Below are 21,405 nucleotides of genomic sequence, written 5' to 3' on the forward strand. Positions count from 1 at the left end.
GAACTTTCTTTCTCTCAGCGTTGGAGTCTGGAAGTCCAAAATCAGGGTGCCCGCGAGGCATAGTGAGGACCTCTTCTGGATGGAAGACGTCACGTGGGTTGTATTCTCACAAAGCGAAAGGAGCTAAGGAGTTCTGCCGGGTGCTTTTTGACAAAAGCGCTAATCCCATCCAGGAGAGCACCACCCTCCCCTTCTAATCACACCCAGAGGCCTCACCCGTAATGCCACCACCGTGGGGGTTAGGATTTCGACATAGGAATTTAAGGGGCACAGACATCTGAATCGGAGCGGGAGAGGAACCACAATGAGAGCCAAGAGGTGGAGGGGTGTGTGAATAGGCAGAACTGTGCAGCCCCAGAAACGCAAACCAGAACCCCGTCTTCAGATCATCTTGGGGATGAGGAGCCTGGGAAGATGAAAGCTGCCCACTGCTCTCCGTACCAGGACGCAAAGCCGGCAGGTGGAGCACAGGTAACGTTAGAGTCCTCTGGAAGTCCTGCATGCCCCTCCTCTGGGGTTTGAATTTGGCTAGGAGAGCTCCTGGGGCGCCCACTGTTTGAGATGTTTAGCTGTTGTGAGCAAAAAAAAAAAATTTTTTTTCAAAAAAATATTGTTTTTTCACTTCGTGTCTTAATTGCCTGTTGCAAAAAGTATATTGTATGTGTATCTCATCATCAATTTTAAAACATATGAAGCAAATCCTCTGAGGTTTTGTAGGAGGAGGGTACCTACAAACGATGATGAATTTTATCCTCCTTTCCAACAGTGATAATCCTTATTTTTGTCAACTCTTCTGTTCCACCGGTGAAAACTTCTAGGGCAGTGTCAGAGGAAGGAAATGACAGGCTTGTGGACACTTTTACTCCATTCATGATTCAGTCAAACTGTGTCTAGGACCTTACCCGTAAATACCACGGTGTCAGCTGATTTGAGACAAGCTGGGCTTCATGCAGTTAAGAAAGTGCCCTTTTATTCCTCATTGTTTTAATACAAACAAACAACAAACCAGAAAAGAAGACTGCACTTTATTGGGTTGAACTGGGGGAGACTTTTTGTCCCCTGGAATCACAGATTGGGCTGCTGGTTGGTATTTACCAGGGCCCTGTCAGCTTTCGTTCCTAAGAAACGGGGAATTCAAAGGTTGAATGATGGGGAGCTTTCTAAGTGACCTACTTAAAGTGCTGAGGGCAAGATGCGTGCCGGGCTGGGCAAGAGGAAACCAAGACGCGGCGGTTGCCATTTTATTTAAAACTTTTAAGGAAGTTGCTTGTTGCCAAACATTAAAGAACTCCAAGAGTCGTTTAATGGTAGGATTGCCAAACAGAGCTCCACTACAGTTGATTAACATTTTTTTTCCCACAATTTTCTATGGAGAAAGACTTCCCTGCTTTCTCTACTGATATCTCCCCTCGTTCATACTTATCGTGGAAGTTCTTCCTGATAGCTGATCTGACTCCTTCTTGCTGAGTGAGCTAAAAAAAAAAGTCATTCCCCCACAAGGTGAGTGCGAGAATTTCTGGAGAACAGCACCCCCTTAAAGACCTAGACCTCACAGGGCCACCTGCGTGCACTCCACCGGCTCAGAGTCAGCCGGCTTTGCAAAAGTCCAGAAATCGGGTTTGTGGCTTTTTGGATTGACGTTCACATAATCTGTGGTTTCCTTGATGTTCTCATAGTCCAGGGCAGATTCATTTTTTAGTCCTTTGGTGGCGGAAAAGACCACTTGTGCGTAATTCATATTCCTCGTGGCCTGAGAGGAGAGAAAGAGCAGAGGCGTGGGGGTCAAGGTTCCTACCAGGGTCCGAGGAGGGGGGAACCCCAGGACAGAATTCTCTCTTAAGGATGCGTGGCTCCCCAAACTCAAGCTGGAAGGGAAAGAAGCTGGCTCCCAGGAACCCGGGTTGGAGAAGAGTAGGGAAGGGGGAGATGGGAAGACTGCCCACGGCTCGTGCCTCCTGTCTGTAGGGGATTCATGGATTTAAGGAAAGATGTGAAGACTGAATCGCAGTGAGGTCAGGACTCAAAGGGGACTTTGGCCCAGTGAGTGGGGTACGGGGAGGAGGAGGTGACCCATTAGCACTCGCCTTTTTACAACCCACTCAGACCCCCTTTTGTGTGGGTGATCTGCCCCGACCCTCCGCCCATCCCCTAAGGATGCCGTAAGGATTCAAGAAGCCTGCCTCCCCTGCTCCCGTCTCTGTAGCTGGGGCAGCCTGGGTGGAGCTAAGTCTTGTGCAGCAAGGACCCCAATGGCGTACGACGGGCTGGGCTCGCTGGGGGCGTCTGTTACCTGGCAGGCTGGAGACGAGCTGCCTGAGCTGTCCGAGCTGTCGGAGCTACCTGAGGATGTGTCGCTGTCTTCTAGGGAGAAATAGAAACTGTTCTTCCAAGGAGATCCGGGGGGTGTTAGGAAGGGACGGACACAATGGAAGGGAGAAGGAAACAAAGACAGGCAGAGCCAGCCTCGCAAAGCCAAGTGGGGCAGAGAAATACAGAGTCCCCCTAAAAGAGAAAAAAGGAACTGAACAAAGAAAGGGGGGGAGAAAGGACCCCCAAAATAGTCAGGAATGCACCCAAGAGTCCCGGTACCACTGCTCTGTCCAGTTCCATCTAAAACCAGTAGCGGACACCCCAGGGCTGGGCTGTGTCGGGAGGGGCAAGCAGAGACACGCAGACACAGCACAGCCCCTGGTGCTGTGGATGACACCTCCCAGGTCCCTGAGAGTCTCTGGTCAGGGCTCCGGCGAAGCTCTCGGGCCAGGGTCCCAGCGACACCAGGGCCCCTCCCCTCCCACAGAAACACTGAGTTCACATGAGTGCTCTCTTCTGGTCCCCACAGGCTCTTATCTCAGCGCGGGGGAAGCCTGACCACCAGATCCCTCCAACTGAAAAACTAAAATTAGATGGAGCGAATGCAAATCAGCCAAGCGATAAACCATGAGAAACAGTGTGATCTCCGGGGAGTGAGTAGAGTGGGACTGTTGTCTTGCTATGGAAGCAGCCATTTGCACTGTGTGAATGGTGGCCTGGTGCGTCTCCCCAGCCCTGAGAGAAAGCAAAAGGGTGGTGTCCCTGTTGGGTCACTCGCCAGAAGGGGATGGGGATTTGAACCATCACCAAGACTCGTGTTTATTAAAACACCCGGATCCCATGGCCAGAGACCCGCAGAGGCAGTTGACATCTTGGCCGCCCCACTGACCGGCGCCATAGTATTACAAAGACAGAACAGAGACAGCCGCAAACCCCTTCTGCAGTGGCTCACACTGGACCAAACCCTGACCCACACAAACCCAGCGAGATGGGCGCCATGTGATAGGAAGAGCAGCTTACTGCAAAAGGTAGACTGGCAAGGCCCTCCCTGAGGTGGGTGCAAGGAATCCTCCAGCTGGGGGTCGGGCAGAAGGGGACAGAGCAGGGCCGCTGCAGGGTAGCTCCCTGGGGGCCCAGACAGAGCAGAAGAAGCTTTAGGACAAGTTCGTTCTCCCCACCCCGCCTCTTCCTCCCCATTACTCACGCCTATAACGGGGCACAGACACAGAAGTGCTGGGAGTCTCCTTCTTAGCAGCAAGTGGCTGATGGTGGGCAGGGCTGCTCTCTGGGGCCTGGAGCCTGGCCCCTTTCAGTAGCCGCTCACTCTCCTTGGCTAAAGGGGACAGGGCAGTGGTCAACAGTGGCAGCTCTCTAGGTCAAGCAAGCACACACTGTCTCTGAGCACTGCCCTCAATAGGGCAAAAACATTTGGAGGGACCTCTTCAAACCTCAGGCTCCCATTCAAAACCCTGAAGCAGCCCTTACCTAGCTCAGAGTACAAGCTGAAGTCCCAGCCTCCAAGGACCTCCATGGCGTCACTGTTCTTCTCAGTTCCAGCCACCTTGGCCTCTCTGCTCCTACTGTTCGCTACCAAACACCCTTCTGCCTCAGGGCCTTTGCAGATGCATCTCGCGCCCTCACTTCCAGAGGTTTATACTCAAATGTCGGCATGTCAGTGTCAGTGATGCTGGCCATCAGCCCTTTCCTATCTCCTTGCCTTGCTTCATCATCCTCTTCCATAGCATTCACCATAATCCAACACGTGTGTGTATTACCTGTTTATCTGGTTTGTTGTCTGTTCCCCCCATGAATGCAAGTTATAGAAGGACAGGGAGTTTTCTTTTGTTCAAATGAACGAATGGATGGCTGGATGGATGGATGGATGGAAGGAGGGAGGGAGGGATGGATGGATGGAGGGATGGATGGCTTGAGAAGACTTTCATTATTTACTTCCTTTATTTCTTTATTTTAGACTGCCTTCATTTTACTTTCCCTAATGCCATCCCAGAACAGAACTTCTCTATTTTCCATCGTGAATCACTCCAAGAATGTAAGCCAGTGTCTCAGTCCAGTCATACCCAGAGCCATGTCTTCGCCATTGAGTCCTTTGGCGGTGATGAAGTGAGTCAGACCCCGGCTGAATGAGCCCACCCTCGCGAGCACTGCCGGCTCTGGTCTCTGGGTAGAAGGTCTGGGTAGTGGAAGGACTGTGGGCTGCCATCCCCAACCAGAAATAGGTCGGGTCAGAGTGGGGATTACCCAGTAAGGGGTGATCTGGCCGGTGGATTCTCAAGTAGGTATTTCAGACGCGTTCAGGGGCTTGTCTTGCTGGAGGCTCGGGGATGGTCCCTGCAAGTGGCTAGAAGGAAAGGGCATGCAAGGCCACTTACCCATGTGCCTGCTGAGCAGGTAGCCGATGACTGCGAAAAGGCAGGCCTGTAGGATGAGGGACACCGCTGCGATCACTAAGCCGTGCCAGAGCTTCATGTCTCTGTTGGGAGGGGAGAAGGGTTGGAGTCAGAGGCTGCAGAGATTCTAATAGAGCCACACACCCATCCCGGCCCCCAGCCAGAGACAGCCATCGGTTGATGCTGTGTGTCTCAGAGCCGGTGCCTTTGCCTCTCTGGGCAGCCAGGGAGGGTGGTGTGCGTGCTCAGAAGCCAGCTACACCTGTGAGTCTGATTGGAAAACCCCACTCACTCTGTCAGCATGATGGGCTTGCAGGGTGGCCGCAGGTCGCCAGTGAGGCTCGGGCTCTTCCAGGGGCAGAAGGAGGACACGTGTGGGGCACCAGGCTGGGCACTTGGTCTGCACGCAGGGCACCTGCAGGACCGTCCCGGAGAAACGCAGGAGGCAAGGTGGCTGCTAAGACTCCAGGGCTCTATGCCCCAGTTCCCCTCAGGCAAACTCGGCTGTTTGGGGGGTCACTGACTTTCCTCTCCCCAGATCGCAGTTTCTGAATACACAAAAGAAGGAGTAACTAGTCGTTAGGTATTTGTACCCAACAGCGGGGCGCAGGGTGCAGGTCGTGGGACAGGCACTCAATGCTGAGCCCCCTCCTACCTCTTTCACATGGCCCAGGGCTGAAAGATCGTGAGCCCCCCCCTCTAATAACGATCTTGTGGGACTCAGCAGAGGGACACGGCTGAGGTCACACAGCTGGTATGTGGCCAGGCCTAGCTTTGGGCTCAAAACTCAAGCCTCCAAGTCCAACCACTGGTCCCGGCTCCCGGGGAGCCTGCTGCTGGAAGTGCCAAGGGTTCCACTCAAGCAAATGCAGCGAGAGGGAGTCCTGGAAGAAACCCAGATCTTAAATACACACACCTACGCGCACACACTCAATGGACACCGGGCACGGCTTTGTGGGGTTTTAGGACCAAGACTCTGGATGTATGCCCACGAATATGTGGATTTTAAAAATCAGCGTATGCATTTCATCAGCATTTTGCTGAATATGGCATTTACTCTAAGATAAAGGCAGGACAACTTCAAAGCTTTTGAAAGGATACTTACTTACACGGTCCTGAGATGGGGGCACAACCCCCCAGTGTCCTGCTGTACACTGTAAACCTTTACAAGACTTTTACTGTCTTTGAGGTTTCCAAGGGCTAAGGGCGGTGTGGAAAGTCCTAAAAACTTTTGTTTTAACTGTGGTTCTCACACAGGGGCTTTCTAAGATCAGAACTGGGACCAAGAGTCAAAAGAGAGAGAAGGCAGTGTTGGGCAGGAAGATGTGTGGGGTTTGCCACGAAGGCCTCTCCAGGGCTGTGGGTGTTGGCCAGTTGGAAGTTTCCAGAGAGAAAATACCACCATCTTCTTTCACACAGTAACAAGCTAGTCCTTGGCTGTGACTTCACAAGATCAAATGCTGGAAACGACACATATCCAATTTATTCATCCTATATCCTTAACCCGCCCCCTTTCCTAAATAATAAGTTCGAGCTACTGCTCCCGAAGGCACCTAATGTTACCCTTTGCTTTTCAAGTTGAACGCGTCAGGTTCATGCCTCATGAGCATCATGGGCTGGTTAGAAGGGGTTCAGGGGAGCGGGAGGTAGACACAACCCAGTCAGGCAGGTGAGAAAACACTCCAGGAAGTTCCCAAAGTCCACAGACAAGTGCGTAGAAAATGCAGTATTGCCCCCGACCCCCACCCCCAGTGATCCGCAAACTCCAGAAAGAAAGCTCTGTTAAAAGTGACTTGTGCACAAAATAAAATTTACAGAGCTGGAAATAAAACACAAAAATGATGGAGATGAAGCAAAATGGGGGTTTTCAGGAAAAAACAATGACCTTCAAGGGGTTGGGCAACTTGATTGAAAAAAGGCATAGATGAGAGTTTTAATGCCTGGCTCTTGACTTATTTTGGATAAGCCCTACTAAAATTTGGACAGGTATTGATTTCTCAAGCCAATTCCAGTATTGATTTCCGGGGCAGCTGCAAAAGGGAGATTGGACTTTAACAGAAGAGCTTTATTGAATCACAAAAGGCGTGAACATCACAGAAAGGAGCTAGAAGCAAGGCCAGTGTGTCTGGGAAACCGACAGTGTTGTTCCAGTTTTAAAGGCGCTCTAGTGGTTTAGTATTGCTTACCTCATCTTCGATGTCTCATTTGTCCTTAATCACAGAAATTATTCTCCTTCTTTCATCAGAGGGAATGGCCAGAAAGCCACTAAGGGCTGTGTTCTGAAACCACACTCGAATTTTAATTTTTTTTAAGGCTCCTCTCTCTCCTTATTTATTAAAAATTAAACAACCAACGGACATTTGTGGTGGAATTTAAAATGCAAATAAGCAAAACATTTCACAAAATCACCCGCATTTTTTATCCTGTAACATTTTCTACATACTCTCATAACTATAGGTACTCTTTCTATGTGCGTGTGTAAATACGTGTGTACACGTATACACAGTCTTTTCTAAACACGGCATCGTACTGGTCGGCAGCTTTTCCTCGTCACTGAATGTATCGTAAACATGTTTCCAGATCAGAAAAACCTCCATTAAAAAGCTCCAAACTGGAGGCCCGCTGGCCAAATTTGGTGCCTCGGTGATTCTGTTTGATGAGGACCTTTCAAGACTTGGATTTGGAGGCCCTGGGAAGGATATATGTAGTTTTCGGTCCCCGACTGACCCCTGAAGCCATTTGAGTGTGCTACCCTTGAGTTTGATGGCTTCATTGTCAGTTACTACTATTCCTCTTTATTAGTGTTTCTGAGCACTTTTCCTGAGATCTAGCTCTAACAGGTCTTTCATTTTTGTCTAGAACTCTCTTCCGCTGTGCTGGACATTTCAACATCCCAGGAGACCACTATCCTAATAGGTTAATGGGACAACAAAAATGACCAAGAAAGGCCCTACACATTTCCAAAAGCCACACCCTGAGGCAGCAACTCTTGCCCCCAGTTGAGAATCACTTTCTCTTTATATTAAATTATAATGCCTCTACGTCCTGCCATCGTTTCACATATTACAAACATCTTACCATATTACATATTACAAATATATTACAAACATCTTACCAGCTAAATGACACACTGTACCTGTGCCAGGATCAAGCCTAAAGTCTAACAGATGTCGGATAGAATCCAAGTTCTCTTCCCTTCTGACCGGGAATTATTAAACTTCTCAGTACCTCAGCCTCTGTACCTGTGAGATGGGGAGAATGACAGCCTCTGCCTCACCGAGTTCTTGTGTGGGCTCGGTGCGTTATGCTGTTTCTAAAGACCGGTATACAATGCTAGGCATGGGGGAAGCACTCCATGATTACGGTTGGGCGCCCTTGACAATTTGACTTGATTTTTAGACGTGACAGTGGTGGAAAAGCACACCCATTCAGTAGAAATCGTGCTTGGAATTTTGAATCTGGATCTGTTTGCGGGCTGGCCAGGCACGGTGCGGTACCCTGTCTGGTGCCAGGTAGTTCCCAGTCAGTTGTGCGATCACAAGGGTCAACAACCGGTACACTCACGACCCTTCCGCACCCCGATACGCATTCTGTTGTTTGCTTTCAGTGCTGGGTTCAATAAGCTATGTGAGATATTCAACACTTTATTATACAATAGGCTCCGTGTCGGATGATCTTTGCCCAAGCATAGGCTAAAGCAAGTGTTCTGAGCTCATTGAAGATGGGCTAGGCGAAGCCATGTTTGGTAGGTTAGGTAGAGTAAATGCAGTTCAGGTTTCAGACACTTTCAGTTTGCAGTGGGATTATCGGGACCCAACCCCCTTGTAAATGGAGGAAGATCTGAAACGCTTCACCAAGATGGCGCCTAAAGTAGAGCTATTAGAATTGAGCCGGTCTATTTGCGGAAACTCAGGCACTCATGTTGAGTATAGTTTGAAGATAAGAACTGGGACAGGATGAGGTACAAAAATGATGACAGATGTCATTATTTAAGTGGCTAATGGCCCCTAACCACAATGAACAGGTTGTTCCTTGGGGTCTAATTGCAGATTGCTGATCAGACAGTGGGCAAAAACATCTGCTCATTTGCACCCCCCACACACACATACCAAATAACCAGGAAATGAGCAAATTAGGGTAATTAGGTTGTGAAAAAAAAGTGCCTGGACCATGAGAGAGTTTGCCACTGGCTCATCCCATCATCAAGATTGGGACTGTCTTGCCCTCTTTGACCTGCTGAGTTTTGACACCCGAACCAACACTAATGTAGCATCTGGCCAAGGACCTGCCAACCGCAGTCCAGAAGAGTGCTGGAAGGATTTCCTCTGTTCACTTCAGGCCTGCCTGGAAATCTCGAGACCTCCGGGTACACCTGGATCCCATCTTTCTGCTTCCCCTTTCTAATGATAGAGGGGCCTTTAGTTGGTACAACCCAACATTGACATGAAATAATAAGGACACACTGCATTCCTGCCTGACATGCTTTCTTTGGAGAGAGTCATTCTATGAAGAGCACAATAGAAGATTTCTTGAAAACCACACGGATTGCAATAATCAATAATTGCTATCAATATAGTTAGGGCTTTATTGATTTTTTTTTTTTTTTGACACAGAGAGAGAGAGAGTGCGCAGAAGCAGGGGAAGCAGCAGGCAGAGGGAGAGGAGGAAGCAGTCCCTCCATGGAACAGAGCCCAGTGCCGGGGGGCTCGATCCCAGGATCCTGGGATCATGACCAGTGCGAAAGGCAGACACTTAACTGACTGACCCTCCCAGGCATCCCTTAAAAAGACCTTTTCTGCAATCTTCATTAGCTTATTTTTAAAATTAAAATTTTGAGCCATAGCATAGCTGAATGGTGTGGAGAGAGAACAAAGCCAGAGAGATGAGAGCCGAGCTGCTTCTCCCAGCCCTGCCGCTCCCTCACTGTGGAGCTGAGACAAGTAGACGTCCTTTCTAGGCCCTGGCGAAGGAATGGCTGGACGCTCGAAAGTCCTCCTCAGGCTCTTTCGAGATCCAAGTATTCTGTTTTTTTTAAAGACTGAAGTAAGGGGTGTCTGGGTGGCTCCGTCAGTTAAGCGTCTGCCTTCGGCTCAGGTCATGATCCCAGGGTCCTGGGATCGAGCCCCACATCAGCCTCCCTGCTCAGTAGGGAGCCTGCTTCTCCCTTTGCCTGCCGCTCCCCTTCCTTGTGTTCTATCTGTCAAATAAGTTAATGAAATCTTAAAAAAAAAATACTGAAGTAAGGAAGGGGAGAAGAGAAACAAATTTCGATGGAAATGGGATATTTTAAAAGAAAAAAATCTGTTTCCATTTTATAATATCATCCATTCTCCTCCACATGACTAGACTTTTCTCCCCTAATTTAATAGGCACTTTGGAATAATCAAGAAAAGGAGGTAACATAAATAAGCCAAACTCTTAATGAATAAAGCCACAGAAACAGAGGAGATCAAAAATTATGAGGCTACTAAGGTGTTTTTTTAAAATGAAATCTCAATAAAAATAATGATTTCCTAGAAAAATATAAATTAGAAAAATTGATTCCATAAGGCACAGGAAACTTAAAAGAGACCAAAATCAAAACAAAGTAACAAGAAAGACATCCGGAGACAGCGTGCTATTTAGCCAGGAAAAGCAGAGAACGGCAGTCAGCTTAGGTTCACATCCCCGCTCATTCCTGCATGAACTTGGTCTAGTTCTTGAACGCCTCAAAGCCTCAGTGTTCTTATCTGTAAGATGGGACAATAATAACTAGTTCTCAGGTTGCAGGAAGACAAATATGAATGATACTTGCTTCTGAGGACGACATAAGAGGAGCTAAGAGAAGAACTTATTACAGCTTTTGTCACATAATACTAAGAAGCATGCAATAAATGACTCTAGAAAATAGAAGCATTATTGGAATTAATCGATTCAAAATGTGTGTCCAAATAGTTTTAGGAAATGAGTTATTTTGAACTTTTAAGGAACACGTAATTTCCCTGCTATTATACAGATCCAGGGCACAGAAAAAGATGGAAAACTCTGCCGGATCATGTCGCTTATGAATACAGAAGTAAATATAAGATAATATCAAGACGTTACTCCAGGAACATCCAGGAAGTCAGCTATGACAATAATGAAAACTGGTGTTGAGTATTTACCATGCTCTTCTGCGCTCTTGCTCTGCAAGAATAGACATGATCCCCGTTTCCTAGACGGGGCCATAAAAGGCTTGGGAAGGGTGAACAATTTTCCCTGATCCCCACCCTCCCACCACCTCACCCCCCTCTTCCCCACGCCCCCTCCCGCCGCTGCTGGAAGAGCCAAACAGCAAACCAAGCTCAGCTCTCACTCATTACAGGAACTGCCTCTTACAGAATATGAAGAGAGCATCCGTAGATGGAGTTTTTGCAATGATGGTCTCCATAATATGCCAAAAACCATCGTTGGATGAAGTCAGATACTCGATTCTTTTTTTCATTAGTTAACAAAATAAGAATATGAGACTTATTTTTTGCCATAATAAAGACTATCTCTTCTATACCAATAATCAACATCTTACCAAGCGGTAAAATGTTTTAGCGGTTATTTGAGAACAAGGATGTTGTACGATGCTGTAACCATTTTAAAAAGTTAATCCTGGCAATTCTAACTCTGGGAAGTTGGAAGTCCCTCCAGCCTCCAACCTCCAATAATCATTCCATAAGGGTATGGAATAGTTACTGGGCAGGCTTGGGGACACTTTTCTATATATCATTCGTCTAATTCTCACAGCCACCAAAGGGGTAGGTACTATTTTTTCCTTTCCCTTTTCTTTTTTAAAAAATTCAGGTATAATTATTATTTCTATTTTACAGAGGGCCAAATGAAGACAAAGAGAGGTTAAATAACTCTCTCAAAACTATAAGAAGAGTTAACAGGGCTTGGTGCCAGGCAGGCTCATGCTGGAGCCTGAGCTATTAACATATACATGAAAGCAATGAAGTCATGGTTTGGGGCAAAGGCAAGTCAAATTCATCCTTATTTGCAAAAGACGTGATTATATACCTAGAAATCCCCAAAGAACGGATCGAAAAAGTAGCGGAATTGATGAGCGTACTTGAGAGAGTCCTGAGGGCACGATAATGTTCTGAAATTATCAGCTTTTCTTCCTATTGTATCAGCAATAACCAGTTAGGAAATGGAATTGCAGGGAGGGAGACCCAGGAGCCTCAGCAGCCATCATACCAGATAGAGCTGAGAATAATTTGAAGAATAATTTGAAGAAAGTAATAAAAATGTACTGAGATATCTAAAAATTGGGGCATCCGGCTGGCTCCTTCAGGGGAACACACGACTCTTAAGCTCAGGGTTGTGAGTTTGAGCCCCACGTTGGGTGCAGAAACTTAAAAATAAAATCTTTTTAAAAAATAAATAAAAAATTAAAAAAGACATAAACTAATAGACACATGATATTTCAGGTCAGGAATCCAGAAGACTGAGAAAGATCACTTTGAAATGAATTTGTTGGTTCTGAATAACTCCAATCAAAACTACAGTGAGAATTTTTTACAACTGCAAATCAAATCTCAAATTTCCCCAGGGGGAAAAATAACAGTTGAGAAGAGCTAAAACATATGTGAAAAGGAATTGTGACCAGGCAGGTTCTTGACATACCACTTTTTTTTTTTAAGACTTATTTATTTATTTGAGTTAGAGAGAGAGAGAGGGAGAGGGAGAGAGAGAGAGAGAGGGAGAGAGTGCAGGGGGAACAGAGAGAGAGAAACTCATCTCGCCACCCTGAGATCACGACCTGAGCCCAAACCAAGAGTTGGTCACTCAGTCGACTGCATCTCCTGGCTGCCCCTGACATACCACTTAAAAAAATGTTTTTTTAATTTTTTAAAGATTTTATTTATTTATCTGACAGAGAGAGAGAGAGATCCCAAGAGAGGGAACACAAGTAGAGGGAGTGGGAGAGAGAGGAGGCCTTATGCTGAGCAGGGAGCCCGACACGGGGCTCTATCCCAGGACTCTGGGATCATGACCTGAACCGAAGGCAGATGCCTAAAAGGCCTGAGCAACCCAGGAACCCCCTAACATAACACTTTTAAAGGGTGGTGTAGACTTGAAAAAAATTTGCTAGGATGTATAATAAATAAATCACAGAAGTGGCTCACAAAGCAGTGGGAGGAAAGGAAAGTGTCATTTAAGAAATGTCACGCACACGGGGGGCGCCTGGGTGGCTCAGTGGGTTAAGCCTCTGCCTTCGGCTCAGGTCATGATCCCAGGGTCCTGGGATCGAGCCCCGCATCGGGTTCTCTGCTCAGCAGGGAGCCTGCTTCCTCCTCTCTCTCTCTCTGCCTGCCTCTCTGTCTACTTGAAATCTCTGTCTGTCAAATAAATAAATAAAATAAAATAAAAAATGTCACGCACAGAATAATGAATTAGCTACCTATAAGAAAAACAAAAAATAGCTTGCATCCAGATGGGATGTAACAAAATAATTCCAAAGGAATTAAAGAAGTAAATATTTTCAAGTAGGCATTAAGTAGAAGGAAATGGATTGAACGTTCACATATTCAGTAATCGTTCTTAAATCCTACATGAGAGAAAACTTTCTCAGCTTACACGCAATGGAAGAAATCACAAAGCAACAGGAAAAATAGACTTGACTCTAAAATATTAAAACTTCATATGTTTAAGTCAAATAAACAAAATTTAAAGGCAAATAGATAAAAACACTAGAATGAGCGTGTGCTATGTATAACTTTAAAAGCTTTTAGATTTTTTCCCCCCAAAAATTCTTAAGAAAAACCCTTACACCCCCAATTGGTAGATGGGTAAAGGCATGGAACAATTTACAAACAATCCGGAATGGGGCCAAAGCTGCTCCTACAAGGTAGTCTTACCCACCACTAATTATAAAAACGGAAATGGGAAATTATTTCATTGAAAAACAAAGATTAAATAAATCACGGTGAAGAATGTTACACCAACATTCAGAATGGAATGTTACATCAACATTTAAAATTACATTGAGAAAAAATTAATCTAGAGAAGGAGTCTGTTCCATGAAGATATATCATGCGCTTTTATTTAGCTACATACAAAACATATTAAAAATATTAAGAGTAGGGGAGGCGAACCATAAGAGACTATGGACTCTGAAAAACAACCTGGGGGTTTTGAAGGGTCGGGGGTGGGAGGTTGGGGGAACAGGTGGTGGGTAATAGGGAGGGCACGTATTGCATGGAGCACTGGGTGTTGTGCAAAAACAATGAATACTGTTACACTGAAAAAAATAAATAAATTAAAAAAAATATTAAGAGTAAAACCTTGTACGAAAAAGAACATTTTGGTCACTCAGCTCTTTTGTCTTTTACAGTAGTTTAGTAATAACCCCCAGTCACCTGATTCAGTTCATCAAATCCAGAATAGTTCATTGACAGTAATTTTGCAAATCAAATATAGATTTGTTCACAAATATAAACTTACGGAAATTGAATCAGGGATTTCATTTAAATGTACTTTGTTCAAAAAGGGGAAAGAGAAGAAAATATACCTAAATGTTAACAAAACTGTGTATTGTGGGTGATGTTTTATTTAACTCTTTATACTATCTGTCATTGTCAAAGTTTTCCGCAGTTAACATATCTTTTTTCTAATCAGAAAAAGAATATTTTTTAAAAAAGATTTTACTTACATTTATTTATTTGACAGAGAGAGACACAGCGAGAGAGGGAACACAAGCAGGGGGAGTGGGAGAGGGAGAAGCAGGCTTCCTGCTGAGCAGGGAGCCGGAAGTGGGGCTCAATCCCAGGACCCTGAGATCATGACCTGAGCCCAAGGCATACGCTTAACGACTGGGCCACTGAGGCGCCCCAGGAAAAAAAAATTACTTTAAGAATATTGAAATAAGCCCAGAAACTCTGAGTCCCTCAATTAGCGTAGTACTAAATTTATCTACATAAAAAATTTATTTACATAAATTGTATCTTACTATGTTAATAAAACATTGAGATATTCAGCTACATGTGTGAGTTCCAGTTAAATATATACTGAGTGGTCTAGGTGTGTGGCTCTGTGTGAAACAGTCTGATGGACAGGACGAAAGGGAGAACGCCATCTGAACATTCAAAAGCTCGCATTGTACCTGAAAAACCAAGACATTAATATACAAAAAAATCGAAAAGCAGAAGAGACGTCACAACAAAGTTCGATAAAGGCATGATGTCTGTAATATGTACTGTCTTGGAGGAAAAATTGATCCCCACTCCACAGAACACTCAGAGAGGAGTCACTGAGTAGGAACTTCGATGAAAAGGCAAAGGATGATGGAGAAGGAGGGACAGGGCAGTCCAGTGAAATGCGTGTCAGCCCTGATTGCAGGGGAAGCCACTGTCTTTGGCGGGCTTCCACACAGATTTGGCCGCGTGTAAATAATGTTCTGTGGGAGAAAGCTGGATTCACTGTAAGGCAGCCTTACGGGTAGGTACAAGCAGACGGTGAGGAGTGGGGATTTGGTGGCCAGATGGCTTGGGTTTGGAATTTCAGCTCTGACCTTCCTGGCTATGAGTTTCTTTCTCTCCCTGGGCCTCAGTGTTCTATCTGAAAAATGGGGACAGCGCCTGTTTCATTTTCTTGACTCACACACGTTGTGGGCTTGTTATATGCTAGCATCATGCCAAACATTTTGCATAAATTATCTTACTATTTTTTTATTTTTTGAATTTTTTTAAAGGAGGCTCTGTGCCCAATGTGGGGCTCGAACTCAGGACCCCAGATTGAGAGTCACGAGCTCTACTGATGAGCCAGCCAGATGCCCCTATAAATTATCTTGTTTAATCATCAGAATGACAAACTTACAAGGTAGCTACTGTTGTCCCAATTTTACATATGAGAAAACCGGACTTGAATCCCCCACGGAGAGGACAGAATTCAAACCCTATTTGGGGGCCAGAGCCTTCACCGTACTGCACACAATATTTAAGAAGGTTGGTCAAGTGCCTGCATATAGAGGTGCTCAACAGGGAGGGATCCTCAGAGCCAAACAGAGGGTTCAACACAAACCGGCTTACCTATTACAATGCACCCATTTCTAATGGGCCCCATAAGAAAACAGGGCTCCCCCATGATTTTTTTAAATGTTTTTTTTAAGAGATTTTATTTATTTATTAGACAGAGAGAGATCACAAGTAGGCAGAGAGGCGGGCGCGGCGGGGGTTGGGGTGGGAAGCAGGCTCCATGCTGAGCAGAGAGCCCAATGGAGGGCTCAATCCCAGGACCCCGGGATCATGACCTGAGCCGAAAGCAGAGGCTTTAACCCACTGAGCCACCCAGGTGCCCTTCGCCCGTGATTTTTAAATGAGAGTTATAAGCAACCGAAGATACGAAGCCGTATGGTCCTGGGAAGTCCTCAGTCCTAAACAGTCCCTGCTCCCATAACTACTGCCGTGTCCACACACCAGCGGACAGAGAAGGTCAAAGTATCCAACAGTGAGAAGGGAGGAGTGAGGTCTACCAGACACTATGGGAAAGGGGACAACAGAGAGGGCATCACCTTTGTCCTGAGCGTCAGAAAAATCTTCTCTGGATTCCCTCCAGTGCTGGTTACCATGGCAGGGGGCTCACCCCAGGGGTCTGGGACATAATCTGGAATGAGAAATGAGAACCCCGATCAACTCTCCAGCTTGGTGACTTTGCAAATTCAGCCGCCTCGGACATGTCACTTCTTTCTGAGCCTCAGTTTCTCTGTGTAAAACTGAGGGGGGGGATGTGCTAAATAGATCCAGTTCCGACGTGTTGTTGTTCTAGAATGCCCTGAGTATAACACGGACTTAAGTGACGAGACACTCAAGTTAACCAGAAATAGCAAGTCTGAGTTTCACCAGATTTGCCGCATCTCTGCTAATACACATTTATAGGGACAGGAACAGCCAAGTTTTAAGAAAGAAAGCAGATTACTCAAAATCTCGAATTCGTAGTCTGGGGGAAGGCATTTTCTTTCAGCAATTACTTGAGATTAATGCAACCTGAATGCAACTTAGTTCTAAGCCTAAATCAACAAGTACCCGGAGAATCGCAAGCAACTTCAGCAGTATTCATAGATTTGTTTTGCTGGCCCCACAAAGCTCCCGGTAAACGGAAAGGGCCAAATCATTCTGTCACGTTTTGTCACGTTCTGTACACACTGCAATTCAAGCCATTTATCTACAAGAAACACTATTTAACCTTGGAGAAGCCACTCAACGTCCCTGAGTCTCGGTTTCCCCTCTGCTAATTGGGAAGTCAAATGTCTCCCTCCTAGAGTTTATCACGGGGTAAGTGAGACTGTGGAAGCTTCCACTGTTCCTGCCTCACTGTTGGGTCTCAGGGCCTGCCACCTATGTAGTCTAGTCGGGCGAGGGCCCCTGGATTGGTTTATGATTCTGCTCTTGCCATCTCCAGATCCTTAATCATTTTTTAACAAGGAACCCCAGATTTTCATTTGCCCCGGGTCCCGCCAATTGCACAGCCTATCCCACTCACTGTATCGTTTGGAGGAGAGTTGCCACAGCTCAAACAACAAGGTCGGTATACGGAGCGAGAAACAGGTTGGCCCATCACCAAGTGCTCCGTGAGTCTCATCGACGCTCGTGAGCCCTGCGCCTCTTGAACTCCCAGAGGACAGCTCTAAGCATGCTCTTGTGCGCTAATGTTCTCCAGAAGCTTTTCTTTCCCTGTTTGACTTCAGTCAAGTCACTTAACACCTCTGTACCTCAGTTGCCTTAACTGTAAGAGAAACTTAATAGCACCAGCATTTTTAGGGTTGCTGTGTGGACAAAATGAATTAATTAGTTTATGTAAAGCTCTTAGGATGGTTCTGGGCGCAGGATAAACTCTACGTAAGGGTCACATATCACTCTTTGCCGTGTTCCACAACTTTCCTTGTGACGGCATGCAGTCTCTGACTCCCACTCATAATGTTTTCAAATTGCCACCCCAGTCCCGTCCCTTCTCTCCACATATGCCAATCTTTTGCAACTCGGAACAAATCTTAAAGACAGTACTCCTGCAGGGAGACATTCTCTGGGATCGAGTTCCCCATTGACTTAACAAGAATGATAATTAATAGCTATTATTGATGGAATGCTTCACTAGGCACCAAATCTACTACTTGTTTGTTATCCTCAGAGCAACGGTGGAAGGTGGGTTGTTGTACACCCATTTTACAGATGGAGAAACTGAGGCTTACGCAGGTTTAACAGAGTTCCTTGCGTCTAGCTCTGTCTAGATCCAAGGTCTACGCAGTTTCTAGCCAGAGCCCTGATTGCCAGGGCAGTTACCGCACACACATCTTAGGTCTCGGGAACAAGAGACTAATGTCCATCGAGTACAAACCGTTCAATCTTAGGTCCACTCCAAGCCGAATGCAAGTGAATTCCACACTCTGCAATCCCAGCACACAAGCAGAGAATCCGCTCCGAGACCTCTACACCTATGTTCACAGACACACACTCCTCCAACTAATTTAAAAATCTACCTCCCCAGAGGCTACTTACCGCGGGACCACAAGCAACGCCTGACCCTGGCTTGTGTTTCAGCAACGTCCTGATGGAAACAGCGTCCCCACCAACACCCTCCCCCAGCCCCACCCAGAAGCTTCTCGGTCATTGGAGGTCAGTCACAAATGTTTCACCATTTCCAATTGGGTGGGGGCAAGCTGCTCAGAGATTATCATCTAGCTCAGTTGCGGAGAGTGGAGCGAAGCAGCAGATAGCACTTTCTATCTTTCTCTGCAGGGCTCTACCCCGCTCCTCTCTGCAGACGGTTTACGTAGATGGAGGAGATTAGTAGTTTCTTTATCTCCATGTGAACGCGCATTTAAATACCACACATACGCACGAGGCCTGCTAGCATGGAGCGAGCACTGGTGGGGGAGTCAAGAGGCCTGGGTTCGAGTCCCACCTCTCAGGTTCACTTGCTGCATGAGTTCTGACAACCCACTTTCCCATCAGGTAACTCCTGCTCTTCCTCTAGAAGATGAAGAAGCAGGTCTCTAGATATTGGCAAAGGTTCCTTCCAGCCTGGCCCATCTTTGAATCTGTGTGTGATGTGGCCCTAGATTAAGAGATTGTGGATGGGATGTAGGGCAAAGAATGAGGACCATTTTGCAAGGACAATTTCTTTGCCGTTAAACCTTAAATGGCACCAACCTAAGACGCTTGTTGCGGTTTCTGTGATCACACCAGGAAGGCAAGGAAGGTCAATCACAGGCTTTGGGTGGGTCACAAGCTAAACCCCCGGGATTGAGATTTGGTAGTGGAGAAGACATGAGGGTAAAATGATCTCACTGTCAAACAAAGAAAGCAGAATTTTATAGGTCTCTGGGATGTCACCTCTCTGTTCACGACAAATTAATCAGTGTGGAATCATGGCTTCAGAATCAGATATATTCAGATTTAAACCCTGCTACACTGCTTGGTAGCTGTGTGACTTGAGAGAAGTTGCTTAACCTCTCTGATCCTCAGTTTTTTCACTTGTAAAATTGGGTTAATGATATATACCCAATTGGGGCACCTGGGTGGCTCAGTGGGTTGAAGCCTCTACCTTTGGCTCAGGTCATGATCCCAGGGTCCTGGGATCGAGCCCCACATCGGGCTCTCTGCTCCGCAGGGAGCCTGCTTCCTCCTCTCTCTCTGCCTGCCTCTCTGTCTACTTGTGATCTCTGTCAAATAAATAAAATCTTTTAAAAAATAATATATACCCAATTTTGGGGGGAAAAAAACTCGTAAGTTTGTTTAAAGTTAAAGAATACAAATAAATAGGCAGAACACTTAACAGAAGCTCCTTTCTGGGATAAATAACAAATGGCAGCGATCTATCTTTATATTCTCTAAAAAAAGTGAGAAAGCCTTCCCTTAGGCTGAGTCCTGCTCAGTGTTATGGTCCTTGATGTATCCTTGGCTCGCCGTGGAAATACATCTGTGGCTGGAGTTGCCGATTTCTTTCCTTTGCATGAGTTGCGTTAAGAACAGAGAGCCCTGTTATCACTCAAGATTTAAGAGCCCACAAGAGTGATTTCCTAATGGGGCTCTCCACACCCTCCCAATTCACCTGCCAGTGTCAAAAACACTCCTCTCTGCTCCCATCTCTGCCGCGACCTCTAAGTAATTAACTCAAGCTACAGTTAACTTATGGGAGTCAAGGTGAGTCTCGACTCTGTGATTACCCTTGAACATGAACCTGGCGTAGCCACGGCGGCAGCCAGAGCTGTGTAAGCTTCACACAGCTCTGTGCTTCTGTGTGGACCACTCCTGGACCAGAACATTCCATGATGCCACTCCGAGGCTCAGAGTGCTGTGTCGCTCTTAAGGATCTTTGAATGGGACGTATTCGGGGTCCTCTGTGCGTGCATTTTCACTAGACGGTGAAGCAATAGTAGAAAATCCACTTGACTTGGAAGTCGGTGCCCTAGAGATCCGAGACATTTGACTTCTCCGGACTGTATTTTCCTCATACAGAACTGGAGGGAGTTTTGACTAGGTCACCCATGACTCGGCTTTATGGAGCCAAGTACGAATTATCGAGGGTCTCTGTGTCCTGGGTGACTAGCACTCCTTCTGCCTGTGCTTCAGTAGATTGGTGGCATGGAGAAGGGAGGGACTAAAGCCAAGTGCTCTGTTACACGTGCCCGGGGTACACCAGCAGCTCACGCACCCCCTAACCTGACGGCAGACACCTGCCGAAGAGAAGATGAGGATTCACCCACAAGGGCACTTAGCCTGCTCCTGCCCGGAGGCCACTGGGAATGGGTTCCTCACATGGCCCCCCCATCCAGGGCGCGTCTGCCAAGCCCCACATGATATGACCCTCCTCTTTCTACTTTGAGTTTGACAGACTCCAGCCCCAAAGGCAGGATCTGAGGGGAGATCAGAACAGTGATAAAAGAAGTCATAACATCTGTAACAGCAACAGGAAGCTATTTTTGATAGTTTATCACCTGCTGGAGTGGCTGATGGACGTCGATAACACGCTTTCCCCTACCCTCCCCGGGGTTCAGAAGACCGCATCCCTTCCAAAGCCCTTTCCCCGTGCAATGCCTCCAACGGCTGCGGGATATGGGGTGTCCCAGAGAACACAGCTACTCTCTGCAGGAGAAACTGTTTTCTCTCTCCGTCTTGAAGGGAGGAAAATGGTGCGCCAACAGGAGTATGGATATTCTGGCAAAGGGAAACACCTTGCTCACTAGGCAATCACCCTAATACATTTTCCCCTACTACTTCCCCTGCATACTTGCTTTTTAAAAATACTTTTCCAAATTGCTTTCCGCATTATAACAAAAGAGCTTTCAAAATCCACAGTTCTGGGGCGCCTGGGTGGCTCAGTGGGTTAAGCCGCTGCCTTCGGCTCAGGTCATGATCTCAGGGTCCTGGGATCGAGTCCCACATCGGGCTCTCTGCTCGGCAGGGAGCCTGCTTCCCTCTCTCTCTCTCTCTCTGCCTGCCTCTCTGCCTACTTGTGATCTCTCTCTCTCGCTGTCAAATAAATAAATAAATAAAATCTTAAAAAAAAAAACCAAAATCCACAGTTCTGGTTATGTCATCCTCTGCTAAAAACTCTCCTGCGGCTTCCCACCACACTTAGGATGAAATCCAAGATCTTGAACAAGATCTATAAGGCTCCCACTGTCAGGCAGCTGCCTACCCTTTGAAAGCTGTATCTTGGATATTTTGCTTGCTTT

At 46.5% G+C, this 21,405-nt stretch overlaps 1 protein-coding gene across 9 annotated transcripts; it reads right to left on the bottom strand.

The window, feature by feature from the left end:
- Positions 1–960: 960 nt before the first annotated feature.
- On the bottom strand, positions 961–18,365 carry RHEX (regulator of hemoglobinization and erythroid cell expansion). 9 transcript variants are annotated; one of them, XM_045982058.1, is made up of 9 exons: positions 18,224–18,364; positions 16,243–16,334; positions 7,855–7,960; positions 5,374–5,602; positions 5,011–5,266; positions 4,701–4,801; positions 3,515–3,643; positions 2,291–2,361; positions 961–1,750 (listed from the first exon to the last, which is right to left on the bottom strand). In XM_045982058.1, exons 5-9 carry the CDS (start codon positions 5,019–5,021, stop codon positions 1,550–1,552), a joined length of 513 nt encoding a protein of 170 aa, XP_045838014.1. In that variant the 5' UTR covers positions 5,022–5,266; positions 5,374–5,602; positions 7,855–7,960; positions 16,243–16,334; positions 18,224–18,364; the 3' UTR covers positions 961–1,549. The 9 variants fall into 9 exon arrangements, with proteins under 9 accessions (XP_045838014.1, XP_045838013.1, XP_045838012.1 ...); XM_045982057.1 differs by lacking the exon at positions 7,855–7,960; XM_045982056.1 differs by lacking the exons at positions 5,374–5,602; positions 7,855–7,960; positions 18,224–18,364 and adding exons at positions 17,211–17,465; positions 18,063–18,126.
- Between the last annotated feature and the right edge of the window lie 3,040 nt (positions 18,366–21,405).

Source organism: Meles meles, chromosome 17 (assembly GCF_922984935.1).
Source record: "Meles meles chromosome 17, mMelMel3.1 paternal haplotype, whole genome shotgun sequence".
Classification (NCBI taxonomy): domain Eukaryota; kingdom Metazoa; phylum Chordata; class Mammalia; order Carnivora; family Mustelidae; genus Meles; species Meles meles.